Below are 17,236 nucleotides of genomic sequence, written 5' to 3'. Positions count from 1 at the left end.
CCACTCTGAAGCACTCGGTAGTGTCGGCCCTCCCTGGGACCCCTGCCCCCGATCAGAGGTGTCGGGGCGCTGTGCCCCCGAGGACACAGGGTGATCGCAAGTAGTGTCTCTGGGTGCTCTGCGTGTGTGCACCCAAGAGGTCACTGGGGAGCCCCCACCAGCCCATGGCGCCTCCTTGGCGATGCCCACGCCTACAGGCTTATGCAACCCTTGATAAGGTGGTTGTGATACCATAATCCACCCAGACTGGTGGCTCAGCTCCACCCTCCAGACGGGCTGCTGGAGGCCCAGTTGGTGGCTGGGTAGGGGGCGGTGGGGTCTAGAGCGAGGGGCACCCAGGCCTCCGACGTCCCCTCTGTCGCAGCTGGCCCGGGCAGGCTCTGCTCCTAGGTGAGGCCCCGAGGCCTGGCCGATGGCGACTCCGTTGCAGTGTGGGGAGGAGGGACTGAGGACTTTGGGGGCCCAGACCTTGAGTGGGACCCTCTGGCTGGAGCATCCCCGAGGGGGTCCCGAGCCCCAGCCAGGCTGGAGGTGGATGGAGGCCAGGCTGCTGTCTCTGCTTCGTCCTCGGCGACTGCCTGGCAGGCCTGGGGCACAGATCCTCAGACCGGGTCAGAAGAGGGGAGAGCTCACCTCTCTGGGGGCCTCCAGGAAATGACCCCTGGGGCGGGGGCAGGGGCGGGGGCCGGGGGGGGGCGCTCTTGAGTGATCGTGCCAGACAATGGACAAAGGGGACTGGGGTTTCCAGAGCCAAGTGCCTTCTGAGCCCAGCTGGCGGGCCGGGCTATAAAGCCTGGCCTCCCGGGGCTCCGACCGAGCCCGAGGGCAGACATGGCGGCCAAGCTCGTCCTCCTGGGCCGCGTCCTGGTGCTGCTCTGGGTGTCCGTGGCTTGGGCCGACGTCCTGGTGCAGCCCGATTTTGATGCCAAGAAGGTAACAGAGGCCGCTGCACTGTGCCACAGGTGGGGTGGGGGCTGAGCCCACGGCAACGCTCCACCACGGGGTGACGGCTGCCGCTGCTGGCCACGGGCGCCTGCTCTGTGCCTTGGGCCTGCAAACCCGGGGGTCGTCTCTCCATTTCATCCTGAAACGACCCCGTGGGGATAATTACTGAGCCATTTCACAGCCGGGGGAAGTGAGGCCACGCCACCCGCCCAGGTAGGTGGCAGAACAGGGGCTCGGACCAAGAGACAGGTGCTCAGAGACCCCGGGCCGCGTGGTTCCCAACAGGCCCGTGTGGCCACGTGGCTTTGGGGCCCTGGGGCCCAGGGCAAGGGGGTCCGGCCTGCGGCCACCGAGCTTCCTTGCAGTTCTCAGGCCGCTGGTACGTGGTGTTCATGGTCTCCGACTGCAAGGTCTTCCTGGGCAAGAAGGACCATCTGCCGATGTCCTCCAGGGTCGTCAAGGCCACGGCAGGTGGCAACCTCAGCGTCCACATGGAGTTCCCCCGGTGAGTGCGGTGGGCCGGGGCGGGGGGGGGGGGGGGGGGGGCTGTGGGCGAGCCGGGCCGGCGGCCGGGAGTGAACACCGGGCCTGCACCCCCAGGGCTGACGGCTGCAACCAGGCGGACGCCGAGTACCTGAGGGTGGGCTCCCAGGGCCACTTCAGAGTCCCAGGTGGGTCCTGCCCCGCCCGCCTTCAGGGGCCCCTGACGCGGCTTCTCCGTGGGGTGACCCGGACCACCCCCCAGCGCCCTCTCCTGACCGCGCCCTCGCCCTCCGCCCTCCGCCCCTCCCTCGGGCCCAGACGCGGAGGCCGGTGGGGGTGGGGGTCGGCGCCCGGGCCCCGAGCACTTGGCCACGGCTGGCCGGCTTACCCCCTCTGCAGCCCTGGGCTACCTGGATGTGCGGGTCGTGGACACCGACTACAGCTCCTTCGCTGTGGTCTACATCTACAAGGAGCTGGAGGGGGCGCTCAGCACCATGGTGCAGCTGTACAGTGAGGCACCCCCCCCCCCCCCCCCCCGCCTCTCCTCCCCACCCAGGCCCCGCCTTCCATCTCCCCCCCCCCCGGCCCTGCCCCTTCGGGACCGGCCTCCCCTCAGCCATCTCCCCCAAGTCCAAGCCGAGAAGGACCGGGGGTGGGTGATGGGACCCCACAGCTCTTCGGATGGGTCGAGGTTGGCTCGAGGGGCCTCTGGGGCCCAGGCCCCCTGTGGGTGGGGACCCCCCTCCCCCTTCCCTGCCCGGCCCCACTGCCTGAGAGCTAAGCGGGGGCTGAGATCCTGTTTCGCTTTAATTTCTGAGGGCCTTGGCAGAGGGGGGCCAGGGGCTCCCCAAGGTGCAGAGGTTGGGGTGAGGGCTGGAAGCTGGTTTCGGGAGCCCGAGGGATGTGGGGCCCAGGGGGATGTGGCCCTGGGAAACAGCCAGGCCATCCCCGTCTCCCAGACGCTCTTGTGTGAATTAGGAAAGGACACCCCTCTGGGTGGCTTCCAGTCCCTACTGGGCTCTCAGCCAGGCAGGCACTTTTGTGCAGTGCACAACCTGCGCAATCTTGGGTGGCGGACCTGCCCCCAACTCTCAAGGAAGGGACCTCTGTCTCCCCTGCCCTCCACCTCCGTGAGCCACAGAGCTCACAGCGGCCCTGCTCTGCCCCAGGCCGGACCCAGGAAGCCAGTCCCCAAGCCGTGAAGGCCTTCCGGGACTTCTACCCCACGGTGGGGCTTCCCGACGACATGGTGGCCATGCTGCCCAAGTCAGGTACACGGGCCATGGTCTACGCAGTCCCCAGCCCCCAGCCCCCTTCCCTGCTAGGTTGGCAGGCCCTCGCCCTCCTGCCCGCAGCCCCTCCTTCCCCACAACACACACTGCAGAAGAGGTTTCAGGCAGCTGGGAAGGGAGAGTCTTTCAGAGGGTGGGGCTGTTTGGGGGCCCAGGGCCCCCAGGGGTTAGGGGCCGCAGGAGGCAGTGACAGTCCCGGCCGGCCCAGCCTCACCGCTGTCTTCCTTCCCACAGACACATGCTCCTCTGGGGACAAAGAGGCTCCCTGAGTCCTCGGGAGACCCACCGTGGCCCTTCCCAGGTAGGAGGGAGATGGGGTACGTCCTCTGTCCTGTTCTCCGGCACCTGTCCGGGCAGCTCCTGGCCACCCCTCTGTCTGCCTGTCACCCTGCCTCCTGCTCTGCACGTGCGGACCCCACCCCCCACTCCTCCCGCCCCCTGTTCGGCCTGGCCGTCCACTCTTGTGATTCAGGCCTCAGCTCACACGTTACCTCCTCCAGGAAGCTTCCTCTGACTTCCTACGGCTGCCATAACAAATCACCACATACCGGTGGCTTCAAAGGACAGAAATGTATCCCCTCCGCCGTTCTGAGGCCGCAGGTCCAAAGTCAAGGAGGGGGCAGGGCTGGCCCCTTCTGGAGGCTTCAGGGGAGAACCTGGCCTCTCCCGGCGTCTGGTGGTGCCGGAGGTCCTTGGCGTCCCTTGGCTTGTAGACCCGTCCCTGCCACCTCTGCCTCGGCTGTCACATGGCCGCCCTCCCTCTCTGTGTCTGTGTTCAAATTTCCCTCTTCTTAACGAGGACACCCGTCACGGGATGCGGGGCCCGCCCTCAACCCAGGACGGTGTCGTCTCAGTCCTTAACCGATCACATCTGCAAAGACCCAGACTCCAAGTAAGGTCCCGTTCTGAGGTCCTGGGTGGACGTGAATCTGGGGGGACGCTGTCCGGTGTGCTGTGTGTCCCCACAGTGTGTGGCTCCCTCCCTGGGGTGCTGGGCCTGGGATCTCAGTCTCTCCGGGAGAGTCTCATGAGGTGGGCGCTGCCCGCCATCTTCTTGTTCACTGCCGTCACGGGGCTGGGTCCCAGGAGCCCTTGGGACATGGGCGCGGGTGGACTCTTGGGGACACCCTCCCCCAAAGGGGTCACCAGGAACCCGTGCCACCCCTTACCAAGTTCGTAGTGTAAAACTTGGGAACCTACGTTAGACGATAGATGACAGGTGAGACGTGACAGTCCTGCAGCGTGGGAGGCCACCCTGCGGCCGCCCTGGCAGGAGAGGGTGGTGGGGGGTGCGTCTTCCTCAGCCTGCGTGCCCGTCGTCCCGCTCTCCCTGGCCGTCCTGGCTATGCACCCAGTGGGGCGTTCGGGCTGTTTTAACTCCCCGTGGCTCTGCAATACGCCTGCCCAGCCTCCCGGCTTTGCCCCTACCACGGGTGCAGCTGTTTTAGGCGGGAGGAGAGGAGGGAGGGAATTGTGCCAAATCACTCACCTTCTGGAAGGCTCTGCCTTTGGAGCGTGTGAGCCCCATCTTCCTGCTGCATGCCATACCCTGACTTTCAAGGTAAAGTGCCCCAATTGGGCCACTCCGGTGCTGAATATGGGGTGTCGTGGCGGCTTAGTGGCCGTTCTGGGGCTTTCTTGCCACGCCAGCCCCTTATCTCCTGACAGCGAGCAAGTGAGGCTCCAGGAGTGTGGCAGGTGCCCAGGCCACGGCAAGGTGCTGGACTCGGCCTGGGGCCTCCGGGGCAGCAGCGGAATTGGCTTGCCATGGCCAGGCAGGCGACGTGTGACGGGGGCCGAGAGAGGGGCCCGAGTGTTTGCTGAGTGACTGGGTGCACGTGGTGACGGTGCCTTTCCTGTCCCTGCAGGGTGAGCTGGGGCAGCCGGCCTTGTCGTCCTGAGCTGTCTGGACCCACCCCCCCCTGGCCCGCCCTGCCTTGGGTGGCTGCCTGCTCGCCATCTCTGGGCCTCCCTCTTCTGCTCAATAAACGTATTCTGCAGTCTAGTGGGTCCTCACCTCTTTGCAGAGGCCCCTGGGGAGGGCGCAGTGAGCCCCGTCTTGACGCAGAACTCCTGGGGAAACTGAGGCAGGGAGGCGGGCGTGCAGGAGCCACTGGCCACTGGGCACCTCCTGGCTTGAGGGGACAGGAGGCTCCAGCCCGTCTGGCACCTGTGAGGGGCTGCACCGTAGGCGGTCAGCGTCTAACGCCACTGGCCTGGCCCCCGCGCGTTCACGGCGCCTGTAGCCGGGGCTCCGCGGTGCACACACAGACCCCTGGAGGCACAGCGCCCTCCTGCCGCTGGGGTGACCTTGACCTTGGGCGTGTCATACAAACCTCAGTAAGGCCTGGAGACGGGTCATGGTCATGGCTGGTGCCCTGGGGGCCCTCGCCGCTGGCCCGGCCCAGATGCTCCACAGTGGATCCCTGGACACACGGTGAGCTTGTTTCGCTCCTTGTTCGGGAAACTGAGGCACAGAGGGCTCGGTGACTTACCTGGCAAGGAACCAGGCTGAGGTTCAGGCCCCGGGGTCGGGCTCCAGGGCCTGGGCTCCATGCTGAGCCTCCGTGAGACGTAGGGGGCAGGAGAGGCCTCCCTGGGGCCCTGGCCGCTGCTGTCCCCCCCTGCTAGGAGCTGCATCCAGTGAACACACTTCAAAGGGGTGGGGGGGGGGGTGGGGCAGGAAGGTAGTGGCGGTTCTGCTTCACGGCTCACGGGCTGGAGCTGGAGGCCATCAGCCACATCAGATGAGGGACATCCGTCCTAGCCCTGCTCCTGCGTATCCACAGACATGTCCCCTGCGCTTCCTGTCCTCCCTCTCCTGCCTGGCCAAGCACGTCCTGGGGGGCCCTCTCCTGTTAGTCTGGGCCGGGAGCAGCCTGGGGCTCAGATCGGCCGGTCCTCAGCCTCCTCGGGGCCCCGCCGCCCCCGCTGTGTCGATGCCCCCCACCCCCCTCCCGGTCTCAGGCGTGCCGGCCAGCCCTGGGCCGCCCCGTCCTAGCTTGACCTTTCCACACCTGCCTGACCCTAAACTGACAGGCTCTGTGGGAGGGCAGTGTCCAGGGTCCAAGGTGGCCGGTCCCCCTGGTGGGTGGGACCTCCCCTTCGGCTGACCAAGCCTGGGGCCATTCCAGGGTGGGCTTTTCTGGCCCCGAAGCTGGGAAGGATCCTTCCTACCGGTCAAGAACCAGGATGCAGCCCCAGACCCCTCCCGGCCACGTGGCACTGTCCCCCTGCTTTGTCGCCAGTACACATGGGGAAACCGAGGCAGCGCAACTTGCCCCGAGTCACAGAGCTGGTGGAGCCGGGGCTGCTGTTCACGAAACCAGCAACTGGGATAAACTGAAGTTGGGGGGGGGGGTCCAGATGGGGAGGAGGTGGGGCTGGGTCCCGCCACGCTGGCTCGTGTCCTGGCTCGTGTCCTGGTCAGCGTCAGCAAGACAGGGCCGCTCTCGGGCCGGCCTTCTGGGCTCCGGGTCTTACCTGGCTGTGCACCGAGGCCTGAGTGAGTCCGGTGGGGGACGGGCGCGGGGCCTGGCCTGGTTCCTGTCACGGTGGCAGAGGACACAGGCCATAGGAAGGTGTCTGCAGAGGTCCCCGAGCCTCGGCCCCCCCCCCCCCCCGAATCTCCCATGAGTCCTCCCCCTCACCGGGGCTCTGTGCCTCCTCCCCGGAGACCTCCGCGGGGAGAGGGACCCCTGATTCATTTCCCCACCTGGAGGGCAGGGCCCCCATCAGCTCGGTGCTGCGCCGGCCGGATGTACCCGGCCGTCAGGACGTTTCCTCACTGTCCCAAGGCTGATCTGAAAGAGCCAGAAAGAGAAAGGTGTTCTGAGCCCGTGGGGCCTGGGCCCAGCATGCCCCTCGGGCTTGGGGCTGTGGTCCCGAGCCGCCCCATGGGGGTGGGGGGCCTCCTCCCTCCTCCTCTCGGGGACCCCAGGCGGGCCCACCGTGGGGCCGTGGGTGTCCCCGGGAGCTTACGCGACACCGTCCCGATATAAACCCAGGTGCCTGGGCAGCAGAGGCTCCGTGAGCCGCGATGGACGCGGGGCAGCTGAGTGTCATCCTGGGCACTGTCCTAGTGCGGGTGGAGACGGCCACGCGGGACCTCAGTCTACACAAGGTGGCTCTTCTGTCTTACGTGGACAGGTCGGGCAGGGAGGGGCCTGCGTGTCCGGCTCCGTTGGCCCCGCCTCCGTCCCTCCAGCCCCCAGCCGATGCCACGGCAGCCACCCTGGGGGCCCCGGGGCCCACCCAGGTTGCTGAGGGCACGAGGCTCTCCTGGAGACAGGGTGCGAGAGCAAGGACCCAGGGACCGGCAGGGCCAGAGCCCTCCCTGAGCGTTTCCTGTGGGCAGGCCGGCTGGCCCTGCGGGGTCTCCAGGGACCGGGGCTCAGCGTGGTCACCTCCTGCTCCCGTATCGGTAGGGTCGCCCCCACCCTCCATGGCGCCACACCCCGTGGCGCCCAGAAGAGGCTTTCCCAGCGTGGGGCCTTTGGTTCCCGTCTAGATGCTTCTTCGCCAGTCTGTGTTGGCTGCTGAGTCAGGAGCACACCAGAAGGCCCAGAGATGACAGACGTTGGGGGCACGAATTCTTTTCTCTTGCAGAACGATCAGTTTCTGAGTTTCAGATGGAAGTTCTGGGCTCCGAGCGGGTGTCCGAAGGCAGAAGTCCCCTTCCCCAGCTGTGCCCTTCCTGCGGGGGGCGGTTGCTGGCTGCCCCCTCCTGTCTTTTGGGCTCCAGCCACCGCTGCCCCTGGCGCCCTGGCCCCAAGGACAGGGCATCGCCGTCTGATGGGCCAGAGCGGCTTGTCAGGAGGGTGGTGACCGTCGCTTTGCCACAAGGGCTTGTTGACCTTTCAGACCTGCCCAGGTGATGTGGGCCTGCTCCCTGACCCTGACCCCGCCCCTGCCCAGGTGGTGTGGGCTCTGTTCCCTTGGACGGGGCTCCAGCTTCTCTGTCTAGATTGTAGGATTTTGGCGAGAAGCTGGTGTGGCCTCCAGCCAAAACCTGGCGCTAAAGACCCCAAAGAGGCTGCAGGCCTTGTTCCTGACCTTGAGTGGAGATGAGCTGACGGGGAAGGCTGCATACGACAGGTGAGGGGCCCCAGGGGGGTTCCCGGGAACTCCGGCAGGAACAGGCACGTGAGGCCAGCCCCAGGCTGCACCGGCTGTAGCTGCGGGAGCTGGACGGTGTCCCTTTGGTGGACCGGTCCCCGCTGTGTCCAAAACACCAGACCTTGACCCGCTTCCCCAGCCCCACACCCCCAGGCTCCCACAGCTGCCACACGTCGATCTGCTCCTAGACCTGAAGATAAGCGTAGAGTTTTGAAAAAACCCCATTAACTGAAAAGAGAGAAAACAGTGCTAGGGCTCCTGGGGGGTCACAGGCCCGGGGGGGGCAGAGGCTGGCAGGGCCCCGGCTCCGCCCCTCCACCACCCTCAGCCTGCCCCAGGCCCTCCTGGGTATGGATCCGCTGCTGGAGCCCTTTCTGAAGACGCGTTCCCCTCTCCGCACCCCTGTGACGGGCCCGGCAGAAAGAACGCAGGCTGGCCTTTCCCTGATGGGCCCTTTGCTCCCTTCCAGCTCAGGAAGTTGTGAGACAGGAAAAATAGTGGGCTCAGAAATAGATGTTTTGGGGAGATCCTGCTTTTCCTGGTAAGAAACGCTGCCCTGTTGTCACAGTTACCACCCCCTGGCCCTGCACGCCAGCTCTCCTCGGCCTTGCCGTTTCCTGCGCTGTTCCTCATGCTGTTCCCTGTGCTCCTCCTCATGCCCCAGACTCTCCCATTCTCTCAGCACAAACTGGGCCATCGTTCAAGGGCTGGGTCCCCCCGGCCCCCTGCCTGGTATTACTGGAGGGTCTGGTGCTGGGCGGGGACGGGATGGAGTCAGACCCTGCCCAACCCGGTGCACGCGGGCTCTCCTCCCCCCGCCCCCCAGGCCACAGGGAGACCCACGTGATAGGCACGGACTACGAGCAGGACGCCATTCTGAGGGTGTCCCTGCACTGGCAGGGCCAGGATTTCCATGTGCTCAAATACTTTAGTAAGTGCACCCCGCGGTGGGGGCTGGCCTCGCTCCCGCGTCCCGGGGACGGCCCAGCCCAGCCCCCTGGTGTCCCCACAGCTCGGACCCTCGAGGACGAGTACGGACCAGGCTTCTGGAGGTTCCGGGAGTTGACAACAGACATAGGGCTGTACCTGGTGGCCCGGCACGGTGAGCCCCGGGCCTTCCGGGCGGGGGTTCGGTTGGGCTGGGGACCCCGAGGGTGGGATCCGGGGGCCAGTCCCACAGCACCTCACGCTCCCCTGTCCCGCAGGGAGGTGTGCCAAGCTCCTGAAGGACGTGAGCCTCGCCCCCCGCTGCGCCGAGCCCCCAGGCTGAGTCTCCCGGCCTGACGGGGGCCCTGGGTCACTCTGGATCCACGCTGCCAGATGGGGACCCTGGAGGCTGGGGGACTGAGGACAGGGCTGGGAGAGGGAAGGGGAGAGGCGGAGCCGGTACGTCCCACCCGGGTGGGGACACAGACCTCGTGTCTCGGGTTCCCACTGTGCTGGCCCATCCCCTGCCTGAGCCCCGAGAGGTGGGGGACTATGACCCTGCTTTGCAGGTAGAGAAACTGAGGCCCAGGGAGGCTGCTCACAGTCATGCAGCTAAGACACGTGCTCCCACCTGTGGCCCCAACCACTGCCCTGAGGCCCTGCCCTCCTGCGTCTCAGGAGCTGATCTAGAGGATCCCCTGACCCCAGGCCAGCATGGTCCGAGGCCCCGCCCCCCTGGCCTGCCTTGGCCCCAGGGGGCGGCTCGCACCCGCTCCGAATAAACCCCATGCCAAGCCCACTGCCCTGAGCGTCTTTCTTGGGGAGGCGGGCCCGGGGGGTGACAGGTGGGTGCAGTGGGTGTGTGTCCCGTGACTTCCCTGAAGCAGCAGCAAAGCTAAGTGTTGGGTGTTCTTTGTTCACCGTGAACGGTGGTGCGTGTAAACCACTCAGGTCCCGTCCCTGGCTGGACCTTTGCCCAGACAGGGCTGAGCTGGGGGGCCGCCTCTGGGCAGGCTGGCTCCCCGTCTGTCCCGTGTTTCCTTCCCTGTGGGGCCCGGGGGCCACACAGCTCAGATGCAGGGTGACAGCCCCCGGAACCTCCCCCCTTCCCGCCCTGAGGGTCTCACCCGGCCCTGCCCTGCTCGGGGCCCACGAGCCAGGCTGCCTGGGTGTGTGGGCCCCGCAACCATCCTCCCATCACCGTCCCGCTCCCAGAGAGCCTGAGAGGCCCCGAGCCGGGCATCCTTGAGCTGAGCTGCTGGTTTAGTCTCTCAGATGAAAGGGGACCACACTGCATTTCTGCCTACATTCTCCCATGGCTCCCTCTTGCCCCACAGTCAGATCCCACAGGCATGCAGTCCAAAGTCCTCCAGTCAAGGCTGCTCTTCTGTCCACCTGCTGGCTTCCTCCCACCCTCCCCTGCGTGGTCAGCTCAGCCCTTTCAGTGTCCGGGTCCCCTCATGCACGCTGTCACCCCATGTCCTACACTGACTGATCGCCCCACTTCCTTTCCACCAGCGGGGGCTGAGACCACAGGGCAGACAGGGTTCCTGGTCAGGGCAGAGAAAGTGGGGAAGGTCTCAGCCCAGGATGCCCAAGGCTCCCAGGGAGCAGCTGCCTCACGGGTGAGGCCAAGCGGTGCTGGGGGGCTGGTGGGGACCGGCCCACCCCCAGCAGAAACCGCCCCCGCTCAGGCGTCCAGCACCCTCCACCAAGGCCTGCCTGGAGGGAGGCCTGCCCGAGGCGGGGGCCTGCCCGGGACCTGCCGGACCGAATCCCGAGCCAGGCTCCCGAAAGACCCATGTTGTTCGAAGCTGCCCCTGACAGATTAGAGGGGACAACTGGGACTTTCCACGCATCTGTCCGCCCGAAACTCGCAGTGCTAGGTGGTCCGCATGCCGGTGGGCTCACCGGCTCGGGCAGCCGCCCCAAGCTCCACGGGCCTGGAGTGGGGGCGGTGGGGCTGGGGGAGCAGTGCGACACCAAGAGTTTATCTCTCACACATCTGGAAGTTGGAAGCCCGAGACCCGGCTGCTGATGGGTTGGTCTCTGCTGAGAGCCCTCCTCCGGCCTGGAGCCCGTGGGCTTCCGGCTGTGCCCTCGCCAGGCCCCTGCCCCACACACCCCGGAGAGACCTCTGTGTCTTGCCTCCCTCCTCTCACAAGGGCGCCGGTCCTACCCTCACGACCTCCCTCCACCCCGTCACCCCCTCAGAGGCCCCGTCTCCAGGCACAGCCACAGTGAGGATTAAGGCTTCAACAGTTGCATTTCTGGGGACGCGATTCAGTCCCTAACGAAAGCCAGCGGGATGCAGAGGCTGCCTCTGGGTCCAGGGCCTCCTCACCGCGTCCTAAGCGCACACGCTGCCGGACGTATGAGGAAACAGAAAAGGACGGCTGAGCTGCACACAACGAACAGGAGCGCTGCTGAATGTGACCCAGGGGCGCCTGGGCGGCTCGGTTGGTTGAGCATCTGACCGGCTCAGGTCATGGTCTCACAGTTCGTGAGTTCGAGCCCCGCGTCAGGCTCTGTGCTGACAGCTGGGAGCCTGGACCCTGCTTCGGATTCTGTGTCTCCCTCCCTCTCTCTGCCCCTCCCCTGTTCACGCTCTGTCTTTCATTAAAAAAAAAAATAAAAACAAAAGTGAGCCGGAGAAGATCCGTGGGTGGAACGAGAAGACAGGTGGAGAGCGGCCTGGTACGGACGCAAAGGGCCGAAAGGAAGGCAGGCTCAAGGGACTAACTCGCCGACGAGACGGCAGAATTAAACAGCTGGCTAACGAACCCAGAACGAGCGAGCCAACGGGGCCAGGGCGCAGCGCGACGGAGGCCATCAGGAGAGCCAGGCGGGGACGCCAACGCCGCGTGGCACAGCAGCCGAGACGAAAGCTTGCCCGGACGGGCGTAGGGGACCGCAGGGGACACGAGCCAGTGGCCGTGAGCCTGGGACACACCGGCACAGACTGTCCAAGCTGAGGAGCAGAGAATGACCGCCAGCGGCCGGGGTCGGGCGTGTGAAGTACTCCCAGGAAGAGCAGGGAGTGAAAACTGGGCAGAAAAAGATTTGAAGAAATAGAGGCGAAGATATGCCCAAACTTGACCGAACACATCCCGGGCGCAGGGAAGCCTAAGCAGGATGAAAGAAACCACCCCCAGGGACATCGTGCTCAAGTGGACACAGCGGCTTGGAGACGACGTTCACGGAGCCGCAGAGGAAAGGCGCTTCACAGACAGAGGCCGTGACAGCTGGCTTCTCGTGGCACGGGACGCAGGCACGTCTCTGAAACCAACTCGGAGTTCTGGGAAATAAAGCTATGCTTTGTAAATGTATTTTTAAAATTTATTCATTTATTCTTGGGGTGGGGGGCACGAGCAGGGGAGGGGCGGAAAGAGAGGGAGGGAGAGAACCCCAAGCTGACTCAGCGCAGAGCCCGACGCGGGGCTCAAACCCACGAACCGTGACATGATGACCTGAGCCGAAATCACGAGTCGGATGCTTAGCCGACTGAGCCCCCGGGAGCCCCAATAAAGCTACGTTTCGAGAAATCAACGTGGAGGGAACTTGTCCCTCGTTTACCTGCGGCACAATAAATTACTGCTAGCGTGTTCCTCAGGCAGAGGGAAATTGCGGGCGACGCCCCCCGAGGGCCGCGGGGAGGACGGCGGCGCAGGGGACGCCGGGAGAGCGCGCTCAGCGGGGACAGAGGGTCAGCGACCTCCCGTGATCGCGAGATTCGCTTCTCCGCCACGTGTTTCTTGCCTGTCAGTACGGACCCGGGAACGCTCCCTTCTTTCCTCTAGAGGCGCAAACCCGTCCAGATCTGTCCAGTGGGGGCTCCTCCCGGACAGCCGCTGAGTCCTTTTGACACACTTCCCTGATTCCTCAAACACGCGTTTACTGGAAACACTCCGAGTCCTCTCCTGTTGTCCGTGACCCCACCCTGGAGTCATCCCCCCACGGAGCCGGCTCCTTCTGGCAGAGAGCGGTGTTGAGAAAGCAAGATCCGAGAGCCAGGTGCCCCCCGCTCCCTCCTCACTGGGCTGGCATGGGCTTGGCCTCGGCAGAGAGATGCCCCCCGCTTTCCAACCCTGAGAAGACCGCCGCCCTCTGACGCATCCCGGAGCGCACAGAAAGCCTTTCGGGCTTGCTCCCCAAACCGCCGCGAAGGACGAGCCTCAGAAAATCCAGAACTCAGGGTTTGTTTGGGCTTCCTTTACTCTTTAGCCTGAGAATATACAGAAAAAATCAGGGCTGATTCCGCTGACCCCGTTCGGGTGTTACGTCATTCGTCTATTATACAGTTTGATTCCTTTTTAAAATTTTTAAATGTTTGTTTATTTTTGACAGAGAGAGACAGATGGAGTGCGAGATGGGGAGGGGCAGAGACAGAGAGGGAGACACGGAATCTGCAGCCGGCTCCGGGATCCGAGCCGTCAGCGCGGAGCCCCACGCGGGGCTCGGACCCACGAACCGCGAGATCATGACCTGAGCCGAAGTCGGACGCTCAACTGACAGAGCCTCCCAGGCGCCCCTGTGCGGTTGGATTCCACTCGTTTGCTTTTGATGTAATGGGTTACCCAGATCCCAAAGGCAAAGCGACACCAAGGAGGCATGCAGGGGGAGGGGGGTGTAACTTCCTCCCCGGCCCTACCTACCCTACCTGCCCCTGGGGGGGACCGCAGTCCTTAGACTCCGATTTCTCCGTTCTGGGTTTCTTCTGGCAGAAGGAGGCAGACACACACGTTCTGAGTCTCACCCGCCTGCTTCGCGTGCCCTTTGGCACTTTGTACTTTCACTTGACGGTACACCCGCGTGTCACGTCACCCGACACCAGTTCACGGAGCCTTCCCACTGCGTGCGTCGCCGCGTAGGGCTCCGCTGCGGGCACACCGTCTTTGCGCCAACCAAGCTCCCGTGCGTGGCCATTTAGGTGGCTTCCAACGGCTTTCCGTTAGAAACCGTGCTTCGGTGAGTGAGCACCGCGCACATCCATTTTTTTGTGTCGTGGCAGGCGATTCTTTAGGGTAAGTTCCTGAGCGCGGTTCTAGAACAGAAGATAAATGGGTTTTGTTAGATGTCGCCACGTTTCCCCGTATAGGAATTGTACCCTTTTGTGGTCTGAGCAGCAGAGCGTGGCATGCTCGGGGCCCCACGGCCTGGCCAGGGAGCGTGTGGTGGGACCAAGCTCTTCGATTTTTCGCCAGGTGATAGGTGATAAACAGTTATCGGTGTTGTTTTAATTTGCGCGTCTCCCATGGTGAATGAGAATGGAGACCGTCTCCATTCACCGGGGCTGCCCTTACGAAGGACCACAGCCCTAAACATCAGAGGTAGATTCTGTCCCAGCTCTGGAGACTGGAGTCTGAGATGCAGGTGTGGCTGGGTTGTGTCCTCCTGAGGCCTCTCTCACGGCCATCTCCTCCCCGTGTCCCCACACGGTCTCCCCTGTGTGGTGTCTGTGTCTTAATCTCTTCTCATAAGGACCCCAGTTACGTTTAACCTGTATGACCTCGTTTTGATTTAATCCCTCTTCAAAGGCTCCATCTCTAAATAGTGCTGCATTCTGAGGCGTCGGGGTCAGGACTTAAGCAGAGAAATTTGGGGGGGACACAATTCATAGCAAACATCTTTTTGTATGTTTAGGCATCACTTTAATTTTTTTTGCATGAATTATCTGGTTATGTCATTTGTCCATTTTTCTGATGAGTTTTTGGCCCTTTTTTCTTTAATTTTTAACTATTTATTTTTGAGAGAGAGAGAGAGAGTGAGTGGGGGAGTGGCAGAGAGAGAGAGAGGGAGAGAGAGAGTCCCAAGCAGGCTCCACGCTGCCAGTGCAGAGCCCAATGTGGGGCTTGAACTCAGGAACTGTGAGATCCTGACCTGAGCTGAAGTCGGACACTTAACTGACTGAGCCACTCAGGTGCCCTTTTTCTTTAATTTTTAAAAGTTCCTTATAGAGCATGGCTATGAGCCCTTGCATGTGATATATGTTGGAAATACTTTCTCCAGATCTGTCATTCATCTTTTGACTTTGTTTGTGGCTTGTTTTTGCTATAAAAAAGTTTAAAAAATACAGACGGGTTATTTATCAATACTTTTTTTTTAAATTACATCTGGATTTTGATGCAAGTTAGTGTGGCCTATGGGTTTGTAATGGCTTGATTTGCCTCAGCTGCAAGGCGTTTCCCAGAATTCCCAGAAGGCGACAGCCTTACAGGGCTTATAGAATGAGCTCCCACGGCGACATGGGGTCAAACTCCTGCCCCAAATCCCTTTTTTGTGAATTCATATGCCTCCTGGTGGTTCTGCTTTTAGGAGTGAACTGATGCAATTAGAAAGCCGTTTCCTACATCCATGTGATAGGGAAATTCACCAATGATTTCATTCATTACTCGTGTGGTTCTATTTCCACATTTAGTGTCAGATCTCTGATCCATTTGGTGTTTACTCTCGCGCATGAGGCGAATATGCTTCATTTTAATCTTCTTCCAGATGGATATTCAGTTGCCCTGACAGCATTTATTTACAAAAACCGATTTTTTCCTGGGATTTGAGACATCTCCTTTGCAGCACAACGTGTTCAATCTGGCTCAGGAGAGCCTACTGTATAATATTTTCTCCCTAAATCTGCATTCCGTAAGATCATTTCGGGTTACCCAGATGTCTTTTCATCTCTACCATGTTTTATGGTTTCCAGCTACATTACGAGAATTTAAAGAACACGGTGTAATTTCAAATGTGGCTCTTATCTTGTTAAGCCAGGTGTTCGTAGCCGTTCTCACAATCTGTGTGGTTCCAATGTGTGTGTCGGCCCCCAGCATTCCTGTTGGCATCCTGACCCCCAACATGATGGCGCTGGGAGGTGGGGTCTGGAAGGTGACAAGGTCATGGGGGTGGAGTGCCCACGAGGGGAATCGGCGCAGCCGGAGCCCCCCACGTCCCCCCACCGTGAGGACAACGAGACGCCCTTGTCCATCCTGCAGGCACAGCTGACTGGAACACCTGGCGTCCAGAACTGGGAGAAATCAGTGTCTGTTGCGCGTAAGCCGCCCGGTGTGTGGTTTTGTGATGCCAGCCCCGGGGCACTAAGGGAGGCCGCCTGGGGTCCCAATGCAGGAAGCGTCGTGGGGCTTCTGTTACCTCTTTCTTCTGCTGTGTTTCTCTCCGTTCACCTTAGTCTCCCCGAATGTTTTGTCAGGAATCTCTATGTGAAAAAACAGCAAATAGGATTACTCTGAAGAGTAGGGTGATATTTTTGTCCTTGTGAGTCATCTCCAGCTGCGAGGCGTCGGGGAAGCTGGCAGTCAGGGGCCATCCTAATCCACGTTCGAGGCCCGACACTCCCCGGGCTCCGGGGCAGTGGGAGCTTAGCTGCACGTTTGTGCCGGGGCTGGCTGGTTTACTTGTGTCCAACTTCCCCACGGGGCTCACCAAGGGCCGGGTGGCGGCTCATCAGGGGTCAGTCCTTAGACCTGGCGAGACACGTGGCTTTATCTTTCCTTCGCCTTCCGCATCTCGCTTGTTTTTGTGTTGTTAGAACCCTTGGAAGCCGACTGGCAAAGCCATTGGAAATGTAGTCTGCCCATTCCACCCCCACCCCCCGGGGAAGGATCCTGCCGGCCGCCTCCCCTTGGATTTCAGGGGCTCAGACAGATCCTGCCAAGCCCTCTGCCCTCTGCTCCCAGGTAGGGGCTCAGATGACCCAGAGGTGAGAAACCCAGGCCCACAGGGAACTCTCACGGAAACTTGGGGGACGTGCAGCTCCTGGCCCGGGTCACGGAGTACAGGGGTGGGGGGCAGCAGGCCAAGCCTGGCCGGAGAGTGGGGGAGTCCAGACAGGTGGAGCGGAGGGGCAGAAGGAACGGGACATTCCGGGCTGGCTGCTGACTGTGTGTGGGGGCAGGAGGCCAAGGCCAGGAGAGCAGAGTAATGGGTGGGCCAGGGGGGAGTGGGAGCTTTTTTTTTTTTTTTCCTATTTTTAATGATTGAGACAAAAGATCTGAAGTGCAGCTTCTAGAAGAACTGTTTGTGCCTTCCCTTGGTCTTGACTTTGGCCTGCTGCCAGCCACGGTCAAAGACCAGGGTCTCTGGCCTTCCCAGACTGAGCAAGGGAGAGCGTTGAATCCCCAGTGGTGTCAGTGGTTTGACGGGGGTTAGGATGCCCATTCTGGAACCGCCCAACAGAAGCAGACAGAAGCAGGGATCGGCACGGCAGTGTTGACGCTCCCCGGGGCCCACTCCCCATTCTCCAGCGCATCGGGGCAGGGCACAGGGGCCACCACTGAATAATAATGCCACCCCCTCGAGAAATGTCACCACCTTGCAAGGAGACAGGCCAGCGTGGTGTCTTGGTGGTCAGTGGCCGCCCACAGTGACCCACGCAGAGACGTTTGAACGGGTTTACACGGGCCGGAGGGACCGCGCAGCCCCGGGCCCCACGGCAGGTGTGCTGGTGCACAGACTTCCAGAAG

The 17,236-nt window shown here is 62.5% G+C and overlaps 2 protein-coding genes across 3 annotated transcripts; both read left to right on the top strand.

The window, feature by feature from the left end:
• Positions 1 to 253: 253 nt before the first annotated feature.
• On the top strand, positions 254 to 4,725 carry LCN15 (lipocalin 15). Of its 2 annotated transcripts, XM_042912071.1 has the most exons (8): positions 254 to 390; positions 749 to 933; positions 1,311 to 1,450; positions 1,546 to 1,616; positions 1,828 to 1,938; positions 2,598 to 2,699; positions 2,955 to 3,021; positions 4,589 to 4,725. In XM_042912071.1, the coding sequence occupies exons 2-7, from the start codon at positions 832 to 834 to the stop codon at positions 2,987 to 2,989; spliced, it is 561 nt and encodes a 186-aa protein (XP_042768005.1). In that variant the 5' UTR covers positions 254 to 390; positions 749 to 831; the 3' UTR covers positions 2,990 to 3,021; positions 4,589 to 4,725. The 2 variants fall into 2 exon arrangements, with proteins under 2 accessions (XP_042768005.1, XP_042768006.1); XM_042912072.1 differs by lacking the exon at positions 1,546 to 1,616.
• A 2,034-nt stretch (positions 4,726 to 6,759) lies between these two features.
• Positions 6,760 to 9,108, top strand: LCN8 (lipocalin 8). Its single transcript, XM_042912136.1, has 8 exons — positions 6,760 to 6,843; positions 6,928 to 7,012; positions 7,078 to 7,143; positions 7,694 to 7,817; positions 8,308 to 8,373; positions 8,660 to 8,769; positions 8,851 to 8,940; positions 9,044 to 9,108. Exons 1-8 carry the CDS (start codon positions 6,760 to 6,762, stop codon positions 9,106 to 9,108), a joined length of 690 nt encoding a protein of 229 aa, XP_042768070.1.
• The last annotated feature ends 8,128 nt before the right edge of the window (positions 9,109 to 17,236 follow it).

This window comes from Panthera leo, chromosome D4 (assembly GCF_018350215.1).
Source record: "Panthera leo isolate Ple1 chromosome D4, P.leo_Ple1_pat1.1, whole genome shotgun sequence".
NCBI lineage: Eukaryota > Metazoa > Chordata > Mammalia > Carnivora > Felidae > Panthera > Panthera leo.
The sequence above is the reverse complement of the archived record's forward strand: the minus strand, read 5'-3'. Positions and strand labels throughout refer to the sequence as shown.

What these genes read in the sequence shown, in the direction of transcription:
- LCN15 (XM_042912071.1), top strand. Translation starts at nt 832, where the DNA reads ATGGCGGCCAAGCTCGTCCTCCTGGGCCGCGTCCTGGTGCTGCTCTGG. An exon ending in CCGATTTTGATGCCAAGAAG is followed by an intron (nt 934 to 1,310) that starts GTAACAGAGGCC and finishes GCTTCCTTGCAG; the next exon opens with TTCTCAGGCCGCTGGTACGT. An exon ending in GGGCCACTTCAGAGTCCCAG is followed by an intron (nt 1,617 to 1,827) that starts GTGGGTCCTGCC and finishes CCCCCTCTGCAG; the next exon opens with CCCTGGGCTACCTGGATGTG.
- LCN8 (XM_042912136.1), top strand. Translation starts at nt 6,760, where the DNA reads ATGGACGCGGGGCAGCTGAGTGTCATCCTGGGCACTGTCCTAGTGCGG. An exon ending in GAGGCTCTCCTGGAGACAGG is followed by an intron (nt 7,013 to 7,077) that starts GTGCGAGAGCAA and finishes TCCTGTGGGCAG; the next exon opens with GCCGGCTGGCCCTGCGGGGT. An exon ending in CCATGTGCTCAAATACTTTA is followed by an intron (nt 8,770 to 8,850) that starts GTAAGTGCACCC and finishes GTGTCCCCACAG; the next exon opens with CTCGGACCCTCGAGGACGAG.